The 19,197-nt window shown below is 36.8% G+C and overlaps 1 protein-coding gene across 1 annotated transcript in view; it reads right to left on the reverse strand.

The window, feature by feature from the left end:
- LOC118987060 (probable E3 ubiquitin-protein ligase HERC6) overlaps positions 1 to 19,197 on the reverse strand; it is a 63,501-nt gene that overhangs the window by 32,151 nt on the left and 12,153 nt on the right. The window contains exons 6-13 of the mRNA XM_037046126.1: positions 14,904 to 15,031; positions 14,083 to 14,219; positions 13,467 to 13,534; positions 9,164 to 9,285; positions 8,393 to 8,452; positions 5,626 to 5,719; positions 2,710 to 2,899; positions 304 to 458 (exon numbers count right to left, since the gene is read on the reverse strand). Of these exons, the coding sequence (XP_036902021.1) occupies positions 304 to 458; positions 2,710 to 2,899; positions 5,626 to 5,719; positions 8,393 to 8,452; positions 9,164 to 9,285; positions 13,467 to 13,534; positions 14,083 to 14,219; positions 14,904 to 15,031 (954 nt within the window). The remainder of the gene's footprint in view (positions 1 to 303; positions 459 to 2,709; positions 2,900 to 5,625; positions 5,720 to 8,392; positions 8,453 to 9,163; positions 9,286 to 13,466; positions 13,535 to 14,082; positions 14,220 to 14,903; positions 15,032 to 19,197) is intronic.

Raw genomic sequence — 19,197 nt, forward strand, 5'->3', positions numbered from 1 at the left:
ATATTATACTTTATACATAATATAACATATTATGTTACATATACACTAATATGTATAATATATTATTGTATTACATATAATAATATGTAATTCAATATAATAATACAATAATAAAGTATATAATATATTTTTCCAGTCTATCCAGTTAGCAAGACAAGCAAAATTTTGAATTATTAAGGGCTGAATAAAATATTTTCTTTCTGTTGTGAAAAATATAATAAAATAAGGCTCCAACTGGCTGAAACCTAAGAGATTTTGATTTATTAAAATGCTATATACATCCCTTTAGAGATGAACCCTTACCTTATACACTTTTTTCATTATTTCTAGAAGATTTTCTACATTGCAGTTACTCTGATCTGTTGTAGTCCAACGACCCAGCTGAGCAATGATGGCTGATTTAAGCATCTGGACCAGTGTGTTAAGAGTAGATTCTTGCAAAGATGCCCAGTACTGGCCTGAAGGGTGTAAAATAAGCCATGATAAATATATACTCCCCCACATCCCCCCAAAGAAAACTCCCGCAGTTTCTACTGATTCTTCAATGTGAGAAATAGATAATATTTTCCATTTCTGATAGAATACGCCATAAAATATGTTTTCTAAGGTTATCATCCTGGACACTTGTTACAGATAACATTTTATTTCATTATTAAGTATCATTGGAATTAAAAGCTCAAATTCAAGATTGTGAAGAAAGGTATTTGTGCCTGATTACTTGATTGATTTCATGATTTTCAAACTGAAAATTTTATGGGTTATTTATAAAGTCTGGAAACATACATAGGTGAATGCACACACACGTACACATACGTATATATACCATGTCATCAAAGGTAAATATTTTAATCTGTAAAAAATAAAACCTAAGTCTTCACACTTTATGAACACCTGGCATTTATGGACATTTTTAAATAATATCAGAAAATAATATTTTAATATAACTGACATTATCACCCAGATATTGTACCTTTAAAGGACAATTCTTAGAAAACAAACCTATCAAATGTTAAAATATATTGTCCATCTAATGTAATTAAAGTAGTATGACCCAAATGCACAAATTCTATACATGGATCCAAATGCACATGAAACTTCAATATATAACCAAGGTGCCACTGCATATTAGTGGGAATGAAACCGATCATTCAATAAATGTCTGTGTACAGATGGGAATTGATCCAGAAAAAAAATTAATCAATCAAGATAAATTTCATATGGATCAAAGATTTAAACATAAAATTGAGACAATAAAAATTCTAGTAAGAGCATGGGAATGTTTTTTTGTTTGTTTGTTTCAGAGTGAGGGAGGCTTTTTGAAGTATGACCCAAACTCAGAAACCATAAAGGAAAATGTTAATTAATATAGTAGGCTTCATAAAAATGTTTAAAAATTATGCATGGCAAAAAATACCACAAGTTAAAAACAATTTTAATAACCTAAAGAAAAAAATTGTAACTCATATTATTGGTAAAGAAAAAATTTGTAGCATATTGTTAATAAAGGACTAGCTGCCTTACTAGTTTAAAACCTCCTAAAGATAAAAGAAATACTAACAACAAATGGAAAAAAGTACAAGAGGAGAGAACTGATAGTTCTCAGAATATGATACACAAATTGAACTGAGATATAAGAAAACCAGCACAACCTCATTCACAATAAGTAAATTAAAATTAAGAGATTCTGTTTTTCATACTGGAAAATACCAAAGTTTGATAACACTGTAGAAAAATGCATGGGCTAATGCTCTCATATTTGTTCATGGAGCATAAACTGATACATCTGTCAGGGTTGCCATGTTGCCCAGACTCCAGGGGTGCAATTTACTTAGACTATAATGTAAATGGTGGCCCAGACTTCTGTGGAGGGTCACTTGGCAAAATCTCTTAAAATTTAAAATGCATATACAATTTGACTCAATAATTTTGCTTTCTAGAATTTCCCCCGCCTGTGTAATTTATATATGTATGAAGAAATGTATGTTAGCATTATTATGATAGCAAAAGTTTAGAAACAGCTATTCATTGTATATCCTCCCAATAGAATATTATTCAGCCATTAAATATTACAGAATAAGGCAGTTCCATAGGTCTAATAACAGAATGCTCTCTGTGATATACTGTTATACAGGAAAAAGCAAGTTGCTAAATAATATGAATGGTATGCTACCATTAAAATGAAACAATACACAGTTTCAAAGGCTGCACAAGGAACTACATTCTATAGTGGCTTTCTGGGAAGGGAACTGGGTGGCTGATACTTCACAGTATATATCATTGGTATATTTTAAGCTTTGGATCTTGAATATTAGTTTAAAATTGTACAAGGACATCTTATGGCAGTGAATAAAAAAATAGGAACACAAAGCTTAGTTATTTCTTTTCATCACCTCTTTTTAAAATGTTTAAAGTTTTATTTAAAACAACATGAGCAAGAAGGTTTCAAATGGATTGTCTTAACTGGATCCTCTGGTTATTAAAACTCTGACATCAAAGCCATGTCTAAGTCTAAGAATTATACATGCCTTCTATGATAACAGTAGTGTGTGTACTAGTTTTAGATTTATCTTTTCAGTAATTCACATATACTGTTCTCAAATATTTTTGCATTTTGACATCTTCTATCCAAACTTTGCTACAACATGTACCTCGTACAGTGATTCTCTATTGAGGGTACAGATAAAGTGACATGAAAGTAATCGGACTTACTCAGGATGTCCAAAGATCTGTCACTCATTTCACAAATGACCTGTGCAAATGGAACCACCAGAGTTTCTGAATTCCTAGAATCTTGCATCACAGGACATTGTAGGAGCAGAAGGAAAATTGATACTGCTTCTTGGTGTGGAGAATCACGTGGAAGAGCTCTGAGTAGGTTCTCCTTGAGACATGTCATTATCTGCGTTGAAACACGATCAGAGAAAGGCCTGGGATAAGTTCTGGGACCATGGATTTGATTCCACCACTTTCCAACTGGAATGATTACTTTAGTTTTCCTGAAACCTGTTGTTCATCACTCCTTGAGTCTCAGATGTCCCTGAAGTAGTGTGAGAGCCATCCGCCCTATTTTATATCGGGGTGCATGAGGAAATAAAAGTGAATCATGTGCACATGTCATACTGAGTGACTTGTGAAGGTGGCTCAAGTCAGAAAGTGGCAGAGTAGGGATCTGCCTAGATCTATTTCACCTAAAATCTACCATGGCAGAGAAAATGCCATATGTTCGCCTCACCAATCACGTTTTATCTTCCTTCCAAGTTCGTAAAAGATGTTGTCTTTCAGCCTTCCCCGCAGGTAGGTGGGTCCATGTGACTGAGTTCTAGCTGATGCAATGTGAGTGAAAGTGATATATGATACTTTCAGGCACAGCGCCCCTACATTCTCTCATATGACTTTATATACACTCTTTCCTATTATGCCAACCAAACACAAAAGATCTACTGAAGGATTTAATGGTCCCAGAGCCTAGAATTCTAGAAAGAAGCCTGAGTCACCCCTGCAGAGATGGGAAGGGTAGCAGAATATGCCATCCCAAAATATGCCACTCTGGGATGACAATCATTTTGAGCTGAAGGCAAGTTAAAAAAAAAAAAGCAAGCTTTTGGCTTCCCTCTGTCTACCTGAAAACAGAATAGAGATTCCTTTTGTGAAGATGGCCACCTGCTCCCAACTTCCTGTACTGGGAAGGAAATAGCAACCACATCAGCAGACAGGATCTGGATGATCTGGCACTGAGAAAGAGTCCACATAAACACGCCTCACTAACCCTTTTCTACCATCAGTTTCCCCGTATATTTGCATTTCCACAATTTGGTGCCTCCAGAAGATCAAAGTCTTTTTCCTCTGTCTTGTCACTTCTCTACAAAATTATTGTACTAAGATATCATATAAGCCAGAGTTCTAACTGTGCCTTTAAATTTCTCATCATTAAGTGTATATGAAGGATGCACCCATGAGCAAACTTCTGTTTGTTTTTCACCTATTAACCTGTCTTTTCTCAGTCTAATTTGTAGGGCCCTGGCCAATGAAACTAAGTTTTCAAATTGTTTCACTAAGAATGCTTTCTCTTGGAGCATTCTGTGTAACTAATGTTCTTTGGAACACACACTGGGAATATAGCACTCCAAGCTATCTCTTGTATCCATCACCTAAAAAATTGTTTTTAAAATACATTTGATAAACTCTACTATTCTTCATCTTGAAAATAAAAAGGTAGTGTCCACTACACATGAAGGAACACCCTCTTCTTTTCCCTTCAAATGTAGGGACTCATAATGATACAAAGATAACTTTAAACCGAAGACATTTGAGATATGGCTGATGCAGAAAGAAGCCTTCAGAGCTTCTCTTATCTGACTGAAGGCTTCCAAGTGTAAAGCAGCCATAAACCCCAAGCTTCAATTGTATGTGGATGAGAAATTGCATAAACAAACAGTATCACACGCTGTCAAATCTTCCATTTGTCCCCCCCAGAAGCCCATTTGTCTCCCCCCAAACTCCTTTTGTTTTCTCTTTCTCCCCTCTTTTTTTTTCCCTATTAAGTTGGTATATAAGCCCTCATCCCTAGCTATTCATGGAAACTTTTCATCCAAATGTTTCTGCATGCATGGGAATAAAGCTTGTTTTCTGTGGTCCTGTTAATCTGTCTATTCAGTTCTCAAGCCCCCAAACACACTGAACCTAAATTGGTAGAGAGAAAGTTTAACTTCCAACACCACCCACAACCACAAAGTACTAAATTGGAATAGACCTTAAAGATGAACTCAATTTACATAGATAAGTAAAGTGTGACCCAAAGATTATAAAGGACAAAGGATTTTGTTATCCTGCTTCCCAAACCTTTTCATGCTATGCTAGAAGTTATTCACCTCTCAAGCATTAGTTTTCTCATCTTGAAAATAAAAATATTGTCATTTGTACATTTAAGTGCTCAAAAAATAAAATAAGAGCCAGCACCTAATGATGGGGGGCTCAAGAGTTGGGAAATTTCAGTTTTAGTTAATAGTCAATAAGCTTAGTAATTAATGCATGTAAAAAAAAGCTATTGATTCAGGAACTGGAGGTGTGACCCACTCTGACTCTGGGAAACCACAAGCAGTTTCACCCGTTTGCCGCAGGAGGCCTGCAAATAATCAAGACGGTATCTGAGCCACTGTGTTCCAGGGAGAGACACTCACTGCCTAGGTAGACAGATAAAGAATTACCCATCAACAAATGAAAGAATGCTGCAGCTTTTTATCTGATTAAAATTTTCCCTGAATTCCAAACCCCTTACCTACACTTTTCTTCTCCTTATAAAAAGGGTCAGTTTGAAATGGAGTTTAAGATGGTCTGTTAGGGTACATAACCTGCCATCTTCTCAGATCTCTGGGCATCTTAATAAAGTGCACATAGATATTCAATCCCTGTCTCTGCTTATTGGCTCTGATAGTGACGGGCAGCCTCGAAAGCCAGCGTTTCTGGTCTCACTAATACAGTGTCTGAAATACAGCAACCACAAAGTGAACACTAGGCCCTGCCGATCAGGTCCCCTGACTCAGTTCCCAACAAAATTAAAGTACAATCATATTGGTTTCTGTAAGGAAATTCTATTACTCTGTTTTTCAAGTAAATATTGACTATTACCATGAATGAAATCCATTCCTTTTTTGTTAACTTCTGGAAGGTATCACTTGCCATTTGTAAGTCCACATCAATGGAATTTATTTTTCCAGATTCTCTTTGAATAGAAGAAATGCAAAAAACCACATAAATAAATGGAAAGGAACATGTCTATACTATATTATGTCATTATTTAGTTTTCTTTTATTACATGTCAGATATAAACTTTCTTCTTAAAGCTTGCCTTTCAAAATAATCAATTTACTTGGCACAAAAACACATGAAATTTATGTCCTGCTATAAGAGAGTAACAATATACTACCTCCAGAGCAGCTGCGATAACAGCAGAATTTTGTATGCTGGGCCCGAGAACTGAAAGCATTTACCCCCACTCTCATCTGGCACACAAAGAACTGAAACTACAGACTCCCCCCCTCCAGTACCCCTACACATTCCTTACCATGTACATTTACATTACTGTGGGATTCCACTGTCTCATTAGCATGACTTTACTATTCCAAGAGACACTTGCTCAAGCAAATGGTTTGATTGTTCATTATGGGAACATCCTGAAAAGACCCATTAACTCTTCAATGAAAAGCATCAACAGTTTATGCCAACTCTTTGACTCTCTTGCCTCACAAATCATATCCTTGCTGTTTCCATTCATCCAGGATTTTAGTATCTTTTCCCAGTCAATCAAGCCCTAACCTCCCTTTCCCATATTAAAAAATGTGCCTTAAGCCAAATGGCCAATTCTTTTTTTTTTAAGAATTTATTGATTGATTTTAAGGAGAAAGGGGGAGGGAAATATCAATGTGTGGCTGCCTTTCACACACCCCTACTGAGGACCTGGCCCACAACCCAGGCATGTGCCCTGACTGGGAATCAAACTGGCGATTCTTTGGTTCACAGGCCACTGAGCCACACCAGCCAGGGCCCAAACTGCCAATTCTCAATAAATTCCAACCTGGCCTTCCCTCTCAGAAACAGTTAAAGCTTTGTATAGGTGTGTTTCTGTGCTTCCCTGGGTTGTGTTGGTGATATCTTAGAAATGTGCATTCTGCCAAACAATTTGTCTTTATAATGTTCTATCAAAAAATACTTTATAATTTCTGAATTAGCCAACTAGTAACCCCAGGGCTAGAATATTATGCAAGCACTAAATAAAAGAATATATTGTTAAATATATTCCCTTTTCCAGCCTTTGACGTTTTAAAACCACACCTTGAGGTTCATCACTCCTGTGAGGATACATTTCTACTTTAAAAGATGATATTCTTAGTGTAGAAAGAGACTAGAGTAGAAAAGAAAGAAGGTACTCTGTGTGGTAGAGCCCTCAGTTCCAGCCTGGAAAGATGGCAAAAAGAGGACAGCAACTGGGAGAAACGGCAGAGGGAAGCAGTGTCCCTATTTCTCTTCTCCTGCCTTTGTCCAAGATATGCAGGCGTGAATAGGGATGCTTTTTTGAGCTCTAGAAGGAGTCAAAATGAACTACCGGCGGGAAGCCATGACAGTGAACTTCCCTGGGCTTCTCTGGCTCCCAGATTAAGTTGTTGGAGTGGCTGAGAATGCATCTGGCTTAGGAATCAATGGGACAATAATACAAAACAATATTGAGTGTAAACGATTGAAAAAATTTTAAAAAATACGATAACTGTGGGTTGTGTAGGGTAAAGAACAGCTGCAACAGGGATTAAGCCAGCATCACCTAGTGGCCCGGAGGGGTTGGTTACAAGATGTGTATCACCTGAACCAATAAGCCAGCTTGAAGCCAGCTCAACAAGGGGAGGGACCTGACCTAGCAAGGACTGAAGTGAGTTATAAGGGCTGCAGATTGACCAGCAGGGAACCAGCCTCCAGAGAAGGCAGAAGGCAGCCTAAGGGCCCCTACATGCTGCTGTCTCCCCATCTTCTCCTTTCTATACTGTTAAATTAATTAAACAAGGAAATCTTTAGACTGTGGAGGCTCTAATGCCACGGAGGCCCACACAAATCTAATTGTAAATGCTTCAAAGTTATGACATCAAAACCTAAAGACAACAGTCACAAATAGCCAACTGTTCAAATTCTTATGCTTAAAGCTATAGCCAATCAAATAATTCCCTTTCTTTGCTTCTGCGCTATCACTACATCAATCTTCCCTGGCTCCTGTCAGTAGAGTGCACCCAACCACTTCCAGTTTGGCACTATCCCATTTGAATCAACATTTGCTCAAATAAACTCTTAAAATGTTTAACATGCTTCAATTTGTCTTTTAATGGTTCTTAGCCACAGTACTGATGAGTATAGAAGGAGGGGAAGAAATATAAGACCATATGTTGAACATTATGCAAAAGAATTGTTTAAGCTACTGGGTTATACCAACTCTTAAACCAAACAGAAGTTACATTTTCCTCTGTAGTAGTGAGACTAAAGATAAATAGGGTCTGTTTTCCTTATTGATTCCACCACAATAAGAACTGCAAAGGACAGCCTTGGACTCTTAAGTACTAGGGCAATGAAATGATACCCATAGAAACAAAGATCCAGGAAAAAACCACCATTCCTCCAAGTCAGAGAATAAAGGAGGGCAGAATGGAGGAAGTGAACAATGTGAATTAGGTATTACAACTTAATAGTGGTGTGATATATCGCTATGTTACAATATGGAAGAATTCTGTAACAACCCATGGAGTTTTGTGTTGGGCTTTTGGTTTGTAGATAGCAGAATTCACAAATTGAACTGGCTGACTTCATTTAAAATATTCCCCAGTGCTTTAAATGAAGGTAAATCTCATGTAAATATTACCTTTTCTTTAAAAAACTTGCAGTCAGACAAGCAGGAGATGAAAATATCATTCTAATTTCACTGCAAAAGTAATAACATAAGGATTAAGTCAGAACATACTGTAACGCTTGCCTCCTCTTATCTCATGTCTGAAGATAACTGATGATGTGCAACCGTTAATAATGAAAATAACTGTTCTGCTAAGAGTCCTCCGAATGCTGGTTATGCTTTGTACGTGTGACTGCTGAGTCTCACCAACAGCCTTCCTAGCTGATTTGGTCAAGTCACCTAGACATAAATAAAGTCCACCCTTCTGAAACCAGAAATTATGGATCTCCAGAGAATAAACTATGAAGATATTTTTAAAAGTTCACTTTAGGGAAGATTTTGAGAGTCAGAAAGCATTTCTGATTCTCTCCTATGTCTCCCTCACCTACCAAGGTGCCTGGAATATGATATGTTCTCAATACCGGGTGGGGCAAAAGTAGGCTTACAGTTGTGAGTATGCAAAACAGAGTTCATTTTTGTAGTATTATTTATTAATTATTGTACTATTTTCCATACTCACAACTGTAAACCTACTCTTGCCCCACCCTCTATACTTCTGTTAAGGTGAACAATGAATCAATGAGTAAGTCAATGACTTCTTCAGACTAAGAGACGGCTGAAGGGAATCCCAGGAAATGCAAACGCCTTCACAACAAAGCCAAGCCCTCTCTCTTATGTCTAAGGTAAAATGACCAGGGCTTCAGAATTAAATAACAGTGGTTTATAATGATCTGACAGAGCCACCTCTTAGCCACTTCATGTTCAGTACTTCCAATTGTCACTGCCATCCATTGTTCCACCCGGGACTGGTTAATTCGGCATATTTCTGGCAAGGTTTTCCTGGAAACATTTGTGGAACCAGTATCCTTCAAGGAAGAAAGAAAAAAGAACAATCAGGAACACACACACATGTGCAGAGTAACAGATAACCCAGTAAAGCCAGTAGATAGGACCGACGCTCTTGGACAGTGGGGTCTGGTGGGAGGAGATTCGGCATCAAACCGGTCTGGTTGTTCTAATTCCTAGCTTTGGCCACTTTGCTTGGTCTGAACCTTAATTTATCATTTAAAAAATGGGATAACACAAATGTATAAAAAACAGGAACTCAAACAGATAATCTGTAGGCCAATATTTATTGCAGCATCATTTTCAATAGTCATGTTCATTAACAGATGAATATTATATATATACATATAATGGAATATTATTTAGCCATAAAAGGAAGGAAATTCTTACACCTGCTACAACATGGATGAACTTTGAAAATATGCTAAGTCAAATAAGCCAGACACAAAAGGACAAATATTGTATGATTTCGCTTATATTAAGTAGAAACATTTATATGTACACAAAAAGTAGATTACAAATTACCTTGGGATAGGGGTAGGAGGTAATGTGTTACACAACTAATGTGTTTTCTGTTTGTGGTGAGGAAAAATTTTGGAGATGGACAGTGGTGATGGTCACATTCAACAACATTGTGAGTGCAATTAAACCACTAAACTGTTCACTTAACATTGGTTCAAATAGAAAGTTCATTACACATATAGTATAAATATAGATATAGGTATGTAGGTATATATTTTACTACAATAAAAACGTGAGATTACAATACCCAATACCTGTGTCCCTGGGAACTTACCAAGATTAAATGATATTAGGTATACAAAGCTTTACATTATAGTAGGTACTCAATAAATACTAGTTTCTTCTCTTTAATCAGCCACAGATTTTTACTTTTATATCAGTAGTTTTCAAACTTCAGTGTACAACAGAATCATCTGGTGACCTTGTTAAAGCATAGATTGCTGGACCTATCCCCACAGTTTCTGATTCAATATAGCAGGGGTGAAGCTCAAGAATATATATCTGGTGAATTCCCAGGTGATGCTGGTGCTGCTGGTTTGGGGACCACACTTTGAGAACCATGGTTCTATACAACACTTGAACCAAAGGGCTCAACCAGAGGTGTCAGAAACCATCATCTTGGAAAGAATAATCAGTCTCTAATATAGTCTTCCAAAGACATTAGTGTTCTGCTCTATATTATACCTTGGTCTCCACTGAACTTGTAATGAGTCAGGAAATGCTGCATCACTTTTGTTTAATGTTTAAATACAGATATTTTGAAAAAAATGTGTAACTATGACTCCTCAAGTTCCCTCCAGTTTCTTTTTCTGAGTCCTGGGTATCCCCTGTAGTTCAGTCATGAAGAAGCTTTTTTTCTCTTCCACATGCCAGGAACTTTAGGACAATAAGGTGCTCCCTACTGGCACCTACATACCGTTTCTTCCACTTTCTGCTTCAAAATTCTGACTCCTCTGAAGGGCATGACATCAGATTGTATCATCTGCCTCTCCTTCTATAATCAATCATCTCCCAATGCCCTAGTCACTACCCTTCAGTTACTGAAAACTCTTGCACCTTGCCGACTGTCTTTCTCAGCACCCCTGTGCCTGCCATCATTCTTCCTGTCATTCTGGGCTACTTCAGAATTGCTTAACTCATTTCCCACCTCCATCTCTCAGTTCCTGATCTCGTCTCCAATCTTCTCCTCTTCTCCGCCTCAGCCACTCATGCCCTGGATCAGGGTTTCCAAAATGACACTACTGGTATTTTGAGTCAGATCACTCTTTTTTGTGAGTGGCCATTTTGTGCACTGTGGGATGTTCAGCAGCATCCCTGGCCTCTACCCACTGGACGGCAGTAGCAGCCACCCCCAACATGCATGTGTCTCTACCGTTACAGCAACTGTTTACTCTTTCTCATGCATCATTACTTTCTCCATATGAAATGGATCCTTCTCCCTGGCACACAGACATACGTTACTGTTACCTCTCTAGATAATAACAAAACCCTCCCACAGTTCTCTACTCCCTTTCAAAATAAAACTCAGAATTGTCACAGCCATTGTTTGTCCTTGCTCCTCTCCTACTCTTTCTCTGTCCCACTAAGTCAGGTTTCATCCATCTCCCCTGAGATGACTCAGTCCTAACAAAGCAAACAGGACTCTGCTCATCTTCCTTCATTCACGTCTCCACAGTATGTGACAGGACTGGCACCTCCTCCTTCTAGAAATAGTTCTTTACCTGCTCTTGGCTTGATAAGGTACCTCACCTTGTGTTCTCCTACCCCAGAAACTGGTCCTTCTCAGTCTCTTATTCTGGCTCCTCCTCACTGCCTGACCTCTAACTGGAGAAGCACTCAAGGCTGGATTTTGTTCCCTTTCTCATCTCATTTTCACTTTCCCTCTAGGTAACCTTTCATCCAGGCCTCTGGCTTTAAATACCATCAGGAGCCTTGGGTGGTATAGCTCAGTGGGTTGAGTGTGGGCTTGCAAACCAAAGGGTTGCCGGTTTGATTCCCAGTCAGGGCATATTCCTGGGTTTCAGGCCAGGTCCCCAGTAGAGGACATGTGAGGAGCAACCAAACATTGATGTTTCTGTCCTTCTCTTTTTCCTTCCCTTCCCCTCTTTCTAAAAAAAAATACAATTAAAATCTTTATAAAAAATAAATAAGAGAAACACCATCAGGAGTTTGATACCATATTTGTATTTTAGTGCTGACGTCCTCCCTGAGCTCCAGATCTACTAAACTCTGATGTCCTCTCCAAAGACATTTCAAGCTGACCTCATCCCACATACTAACCCATTACATCCCCGGCTCCATCTCACGGAATTCTTCATCCTTTCCTATCAAGCACTGTCTGACTGGCTTTCTTTCTGTTCCTCACACAGACTAACTGTATTCTTGTGCCAGGGCTTCCTACACGCCCTCCCCTCTACCTGAAATGCTCTTTTTCTGGATCTAAGCTTGGTGAAGATTTTGGCTCAAATGCCACAGCCTCTGTGAGGTCTTCCCTGGCTGAAATTTCTAAAGAAACCCACCTCAAACGACCCATTTTGTTTTCCTCAGAGCACTTGTCACTCTCTAACAGAATCTTATTTTGCATTTTCATGTTTATTATCTATCCTTTCATGTCGACTCCAGCACCGTGAATGAACGCAACCTTATCGGACACAAACAATAGAATCCTTGTATTATTTACTTTCATCCCAAGCACCTTAAACACAGGAGGCATTTGTTAATTGAATGGCTATGACAGAGTAAGTACAATCTCCGGACTATCACCGGCAACACAGAAATCTCCACCTCTCACCATTTTCTGTCCCAGGCAATATAGTAAGTGTCTGTTTGAATAAAATATTCCTGATCATAGAAAAAAATACAGATTAGGAAAACAACAATTACATGTATGCCTTTGTCTCCACAAAAACACTTCTGAATTCACCCAGAAATATAATAAGTCCTCTCTGTTAACAATTAGCAATTAGGAAAGCACTACTATGGTGGGCAACAGTGGAAACTTGGAGGCTGATTTGCCTGGAATCATCTCTGCCACTTGTTAGCAGGGCAGCTGTGGGGGGTCTGCCTCTCTGAGACTCAGTATCTGTCGTCTGTAAAACGGGAAAAAATAATACCAACTGGAGTTGATACGAGGATTAAACCCGTTGATCCATTTGGAGTACACAGATTGGTGCTTAATTCATGATGACTACAACTGACATTATTCATTACCTTTATTATCATTTTTAATATTCTTAATAATAAGTTAGTGGGAAGGCAGTGAATTTGGGGGTCTAAACTACTAGAAAACCAAAAGAGACAGTGAGAATTACATAATATTTTTAAAAAGCATTCTATGAGAGGATCTTATTATTTAAATAAGAACTTGAATACATACACATGATACAATACTTCAAATACTACTCTGAAATCTGGAGGAGAGAATTGACTTTTAAAAGAAACAAAGTGTAGCCCTGGCTGGCGTGGCTCAGTGGATTGAGTGCGGGCCTGTGAACCAAAAGGCTGCCGGTTTGATTCCCAGTCAGAGCACATGCCTGGGTTGCAGGCCAGTTCCCAGCAGGGGACTCATGAGAGGCAACCATACATTGATATTTCTCTCCTTCTCTCCTTCCCTTCCCCTCTAAAGATAAATAAATTAAAAATCTTTTAAAAAAAGAAAGAAACAAAGTGTAATGGATACCTGATAAGTTGTTACAAAATTGGCATATGTTCCAGCAAAAATGTGTTTGACTTGAACATCCACAAGGTCTAAAAGAAAGTCATAAATCCATGCTTAGTGTTTTTATAAGTAAAAAATCTTTTGTTGTAAGCCTAAAACTACCCTTAAAAATAGTCTTTTGAAAAGTCTAATGTATTCCCAAACCAAATTTACTCATTTATAGGCAACTTACATCCTTCTAAATGGATGTGGACTACAAAAACAGAAAAGATTGTGATCAGGTTACACGTCATATATTCACTTAGTCAAAAACCTAATTTTCATGCACTTGCATCATGAAACCAGGCTGATGTGCTTTAGAAGAGGATCGAGTAAATATATAAAAGTATATTGTTCTGATGCTTAAGTAGCCCATTAAGCATGGGATCTTCTTTTGTATTACCTTAATCTTTAGACAAGGTCACCAGATACTCTGGGAATTACAGCATAAGAAAAAATGTATATTTTACAAATGAAAAACATAAGCATACTAGATGAACTATAGTTCTGTGCACTCCTTTGAGAGAAAGCTGAATAATACTTCTCCTCCAGTGGCATCAATTAACAGAAAATCATGAGTTAGTGGGACCACTCATACCATCAGCAGTAATCAGGCAGCTAATGCCAAAGTTTTCCATCTGGGCCTCCGGATGAGTTAGGTTGCTTGCACAACTTGATCCACGACCAAAAGACACCACCTGACCAGTAGTGTAGACATAAGCAAGGGTGTGATAACTGCAAGAGAGAGAATGCATAAAGCAAAGGCCAGGATACCTACACTTTTTGAGTAAGATGATGTCTCTTAACAGGCACAAAAATAGACTTATTTTACACTAAGTTCGCAGATCCCTTATCAGAGTGTCAGGGTTAGAAGGTACCAAATGATGTGACTAAACCAATGGTAGGTGAATATTAATTTATTACTAACCTTAAACATAGAATATTACTGATGGGTGTTTACTATGGTTTCTATCACTTGTGCTTAAATGCAGGTGTTTTATTTTTTGAATTAGGTAGATGATACTCAAAGTGTCCTCATAATTAGGTTACATGAAGCTCTGAGTATGTGTGCAAATACACATCATCGTCTACATGCATGAGTATGAGATTAATTTTGTTTAATCACCTTAAATGGACAAGTACCACTATTTTTGTTATAAACCTACTTTCTGCCCTTGCACCTAGTTAGGTGATCCATATACAGTAAACTCCCTATTAAGCAAATTAAATGCCTAGTATGAAAAAGAAATGGGAAAGTTAAACTTCATTTGAAAAAAGTAAATTTCAGAAAAGAAAGTTATCTATACAAAATAGCCATATATTTTAGGGTTTTAAAAGTTTTGATAACATTCCATATGAGTCATTTCTAAGTCATAAAATATAACTGTTTCTACTGATGCTAAAAAGAAAGCTTATTACCTTCCACAGTCTATCTGCGAAACTAGGCCATCAATTCTTTCCACATGTTGTGGACCAGTCTTCTTAGCGGTGGGGCTGTGTCCCAGCTGTCCCCAGCTATTGTCTCCAAATGTGAACACTTTCCCATCCTGTCCAAAAAAGGATAGAGAGCTAATTTCAAGTAAAAGAAAGTAACTAAAAAAAGATTATGTTTCATAATGGAGTTATATGAGAGCACAGTGTGAAATAATGAGTATATGAACTCTGGAGGAGGGGTACTGTACTTACTATTTCTAATGGTGAATGTATACTTAACACATTAAACACAAAAAATCATTGGCACTCCATTAAGAATTAGGAACTTAATACATGTTTGTAGGATGAATGGATGGACAAATTAACTGGTTCAAAAGTAACACTTAACATTTATTTATTTATGCATTCTTCTGAAAATAATCTTTTTTTAAAAGATGATTCTCTTTAAAATTTATTTTTCAGTTACATTAGACATATAATATTTTAAAAATATTTTATTTAGTTAGTTTTAGAGAGAGGGGAAGGGAAGGAGACAGAGAGGGAGAGAAACATCAGTGTACGAGAAACAGTTAACCCTGACACGCCCTCATCCGGGGACCTGGCCAGTAACCCAGGCATGTGCCCTGACTGGGAATCGAACCAGCAGTCTTACAGTTTGCAGGCCAGTGCTCAATCCACTGAGCCACACCAGCCAGGGTGGGTCATATGGTAGTTTTCAGTATGTCAGCTATCTCCTGCTGTTGGCTTCTCGTGGGTAGAGGCCAGGGGTGCTGCTTACCAACTTCCAATGCATAAGACAGCCCCACAGCAAAGAATTATTTGGCCAAAACATCGGTAACACCAAAACATTTTGCAAATCACTTTTGACACGTTCAGTCAGTCACAGCACCTTCTCCATACACTGCACAATCTTTATATATGTTTCAGTTGTGTTTTTACCTTTCTTGAGATAATAAAGCATAATACACTAAAAATTTGTATATTTCCTTCCATCTTCAATATTAAAATGGCTGTACAAAAATTCACCCATTTTGATAAGTTGTTTTTAATGCACAATGATATGACAGCTGTCACAATATAATCTAACAAAATTGGCCCTGGCTGGTGTGGCTCAGTGGATTGAGTGCCAACCTGCGAACCTAAGTGTCACCGGTTCGATTCCCAGTCTAGGGCACATGTCTGGGTGGCAGGCCAGGTCCCCGGTAGAGGGCATGGGAGAGGCAACCACACATTGATGTCTCTCTCCCTCTCTTCTCCCTTCTTCCCCTCTCTCTAAAAATAAATAAATAAAATTTTAAAAAATCTAACAATATTGTTTTGAATGAAGTTAAAGACAACTAAGTGCTACTTGAGCCATCTTACAGAAAAAAACAAACTTTTTGGCCAACCTATTATCTGTCCACTTTCCCCAACATCTTTTATTGAAGAGACTATCTTTATCCTATTGTACATTCTTGCCTCCTTTGTCATAGATTAATTGGCTATATAGCCATGGGTTTATTTGTGAGCTCTCTATTCTGTTCACTGAAATATGCATGTTTTTATGCCAGTGCCATGCTGTTTTGATTATTATAATTTTGTAGCATACTGTATTTTGCTGTGTATATAATGCCCTCCCATGTATAAGACACACCCGCATTTTTGGCCCAAACGTTCAGGAAAAATATCTTTCCCTTTAATTTCATAATTCATTATTTATTTATTTATATTTAAAAATAAAACCAATTATGGTATTCCAGTGTATTATTCTGCACACAGATATCATTATTGCTTTCTAGAGGTACACTTTTAATGCGTAAACATAAAAAAGAACTAAAAACATTTATATAGACATGGAGTTAGTACTACTCATGTATAATGTGCATCCTTATTTCCACCTGAAATTTGGGCAAAAAGTATGTACTATACACGACATAATTCAGGTAATTTGATATCAGGTAGGATGATACCTGCAACATTTTTCTTCTTTCTCACAACTCTTCTGGCTATTCAGAGTCTTTTGTGGTTCTACATAAAGTTTAGGACTATTTGTTCTAGTTCTGTAAAAAATGCCATTGGTATTTTGATAGGGATTGCATTGAATCTCTAGATTGCCTTCAGTAGAATGAACATTTTAATGATATTAATTCTTCCTACCCACTAAAACAGTATATACTTCCATTTATTTGTATTTCCTTTAGTGTTTTTTCCTCAATATCTCAGTTTTCTGAGTACAGGTATTTTACTTCCTTGGTTAAATTTATTCTTAGGTATTTTTTGATGCAACTGTTTTCTTAATTTTTCTTTCTTATAGTTCATTATTGGTGAATTAAAATGCTACCAATGTCTGAATATTAACTTTGTATCCTACTAAAACTGAATTCATTTACCAGTCCTAATAGTTTTTTGTTGGCATCTTTAGGGTTATATATATCTATATAGTATCATGTCATCTATAAATAATGACAATCTTACTTCCTTTTTTCTGATTTGTTTACGTTTTATTTCTTTTTGTTTGATTGTTGTTGCTAGGACTTCCAGTCTATGTTGAATAAGAGTGGTAAAAGTAGACATCCCTATCTTTTCCTGATCTCAAAGAAAAAGCTTTCAGTTTTTCACCACTGAGTATGATGTTAGCTGGGGGTTTGTCATATACTGTCTTTATTATATCGAGATATGGTCCCTCTACTTTGCTGAGAGTTTTTATCATAAATCAGTGTGGGATTTTTTAAAATGCCTTTCTGCATCTATTGATACGATCCCATGACTTTTATCCTTCATTTTGTTTTTGTGGTGTATCACATTAATTGATTTGCAGATACTGAGCCAACTTGGCATCCCAGGAATAAATCCCACCTGATCATGGTGTATGATCTTTTTAAGATATTGCTGAATTTGGTTTGCTAATATTTTGTTGAGGATTTCTGCATTTATATTCATCATGAATACTGACCTATAATTTTCTCTTTTTTTGTAATGCCTTCATCTAGTTTTGACAGGGTAATATTGGCCTTCTCTCCTTTTCAAATTTTTGTAATAGTTTAAGAAGTACAAGTATTAATTCTTTGAATGTTTGGTAAAACTCACCTGTGAAACCATCTGATCTAGGACTTCTGTTTGTTGGGAGTTTTTTGATTACTGGTTTGATTTCATTAGTTGTTATTGGCCTGTTTAGATTTTGTTTCATCCTTGAAGATTATATGGTTGTAGGAATTTATCTGTTTCTTCCAGGTTGTCCAATTTGTTGGCATATAGTTGTTCATAGTATTTTTTTATACTCCTTTGCATTTCAGTGGTGGTGTTTGTCACTTCTCTTTCATTTCTAGTTTTGTTTATTTGAGCCCCATTTTTTTTTCTTAATGAGTCTGGCTAAAAGTTTATCAGTTTTACCTTTTATCTTTTTACCTTCCAAAGAACGAGGTCTTGACTTCATTGATTCTTTCTATTGTTTTTCTTTTAATATCTATTTCATTTATTTCTACTCTTACCTTTGCTATTCCCTCCTTTCTACTTATTTTGGGTTTTGTTCTTTTTTTTCCTAATTTCTTTAGGTGTAAGGTTAGATTGTTTATTTTAGATTTTTCTTGTTTCTTGAAGTAGGCGTGTATTGCTATGAATTTCCCTCTTAGACTGTGTCTCATAACTTGGGTCACTATGTTTTCCCTTTTATTTGTCTCAAGGTACCTTCAAAAGATGATTCTTGATTAAAACAACTCTAGCTTTCCCTTGTCAACTAAGAATAACATAATCCCAACATGCCTTTAAAATAATAAAAATTGTTTTAGATATTTAGTTTTTAAATAAAGATTTCAACCATACAGTTTTCAACTTTATTCCTGTGGCTATGGAGGAAATCCATCACAATGGAATATACTATATGGTCAGTACCAGAGGAGAAGGAAAACATTCAGGAAGCCAGCTCACAGCTGTAACAATCGAGAAGTGAAACAAAATATGTTCTAGTCTGTAATGTGGGTTATTAAAAACTGTAAAAATTACTTCATGCTTTTATAATTTTTATCTGTAGAACCACATTATGAATAATTGCTAATAGGACTTTCTCCCCTCTAATCTAATTTAGTGGGTATCTAAAAATATATTCTAAAGCTGAAATTAGCTTTTGTTATAGTATCTTGAAAACTTCACAGTTTATACTGGGCTGACATCTCCTCTCAAATATTTGTACACTAATAGATATATTGATATATTGATCCACATCTTGTTTTCAAGAATAATCAGTAACTGTACCTTATGGTAACATTTGTCTTGGGTTTTAAAAAATCGCAAGACATTTTGATTA

Source organism: Sturnira hondurensis, unplaced genomic scaffold, assembly GCF_014824575.4.
Source record: "Sturnira hondurensis isolate 20B ecotype Veracruz unplaced genomic scaffold, ASM1482457v3 Scaffold0004998, whole genome shotgun sequence".
Lineage (NCBI taxonomy): Eukaryota > Metazoa > Chordata > Mammalia > Chiroptera > Phyllostomidae > Sturnira > Sturnira hondurensis.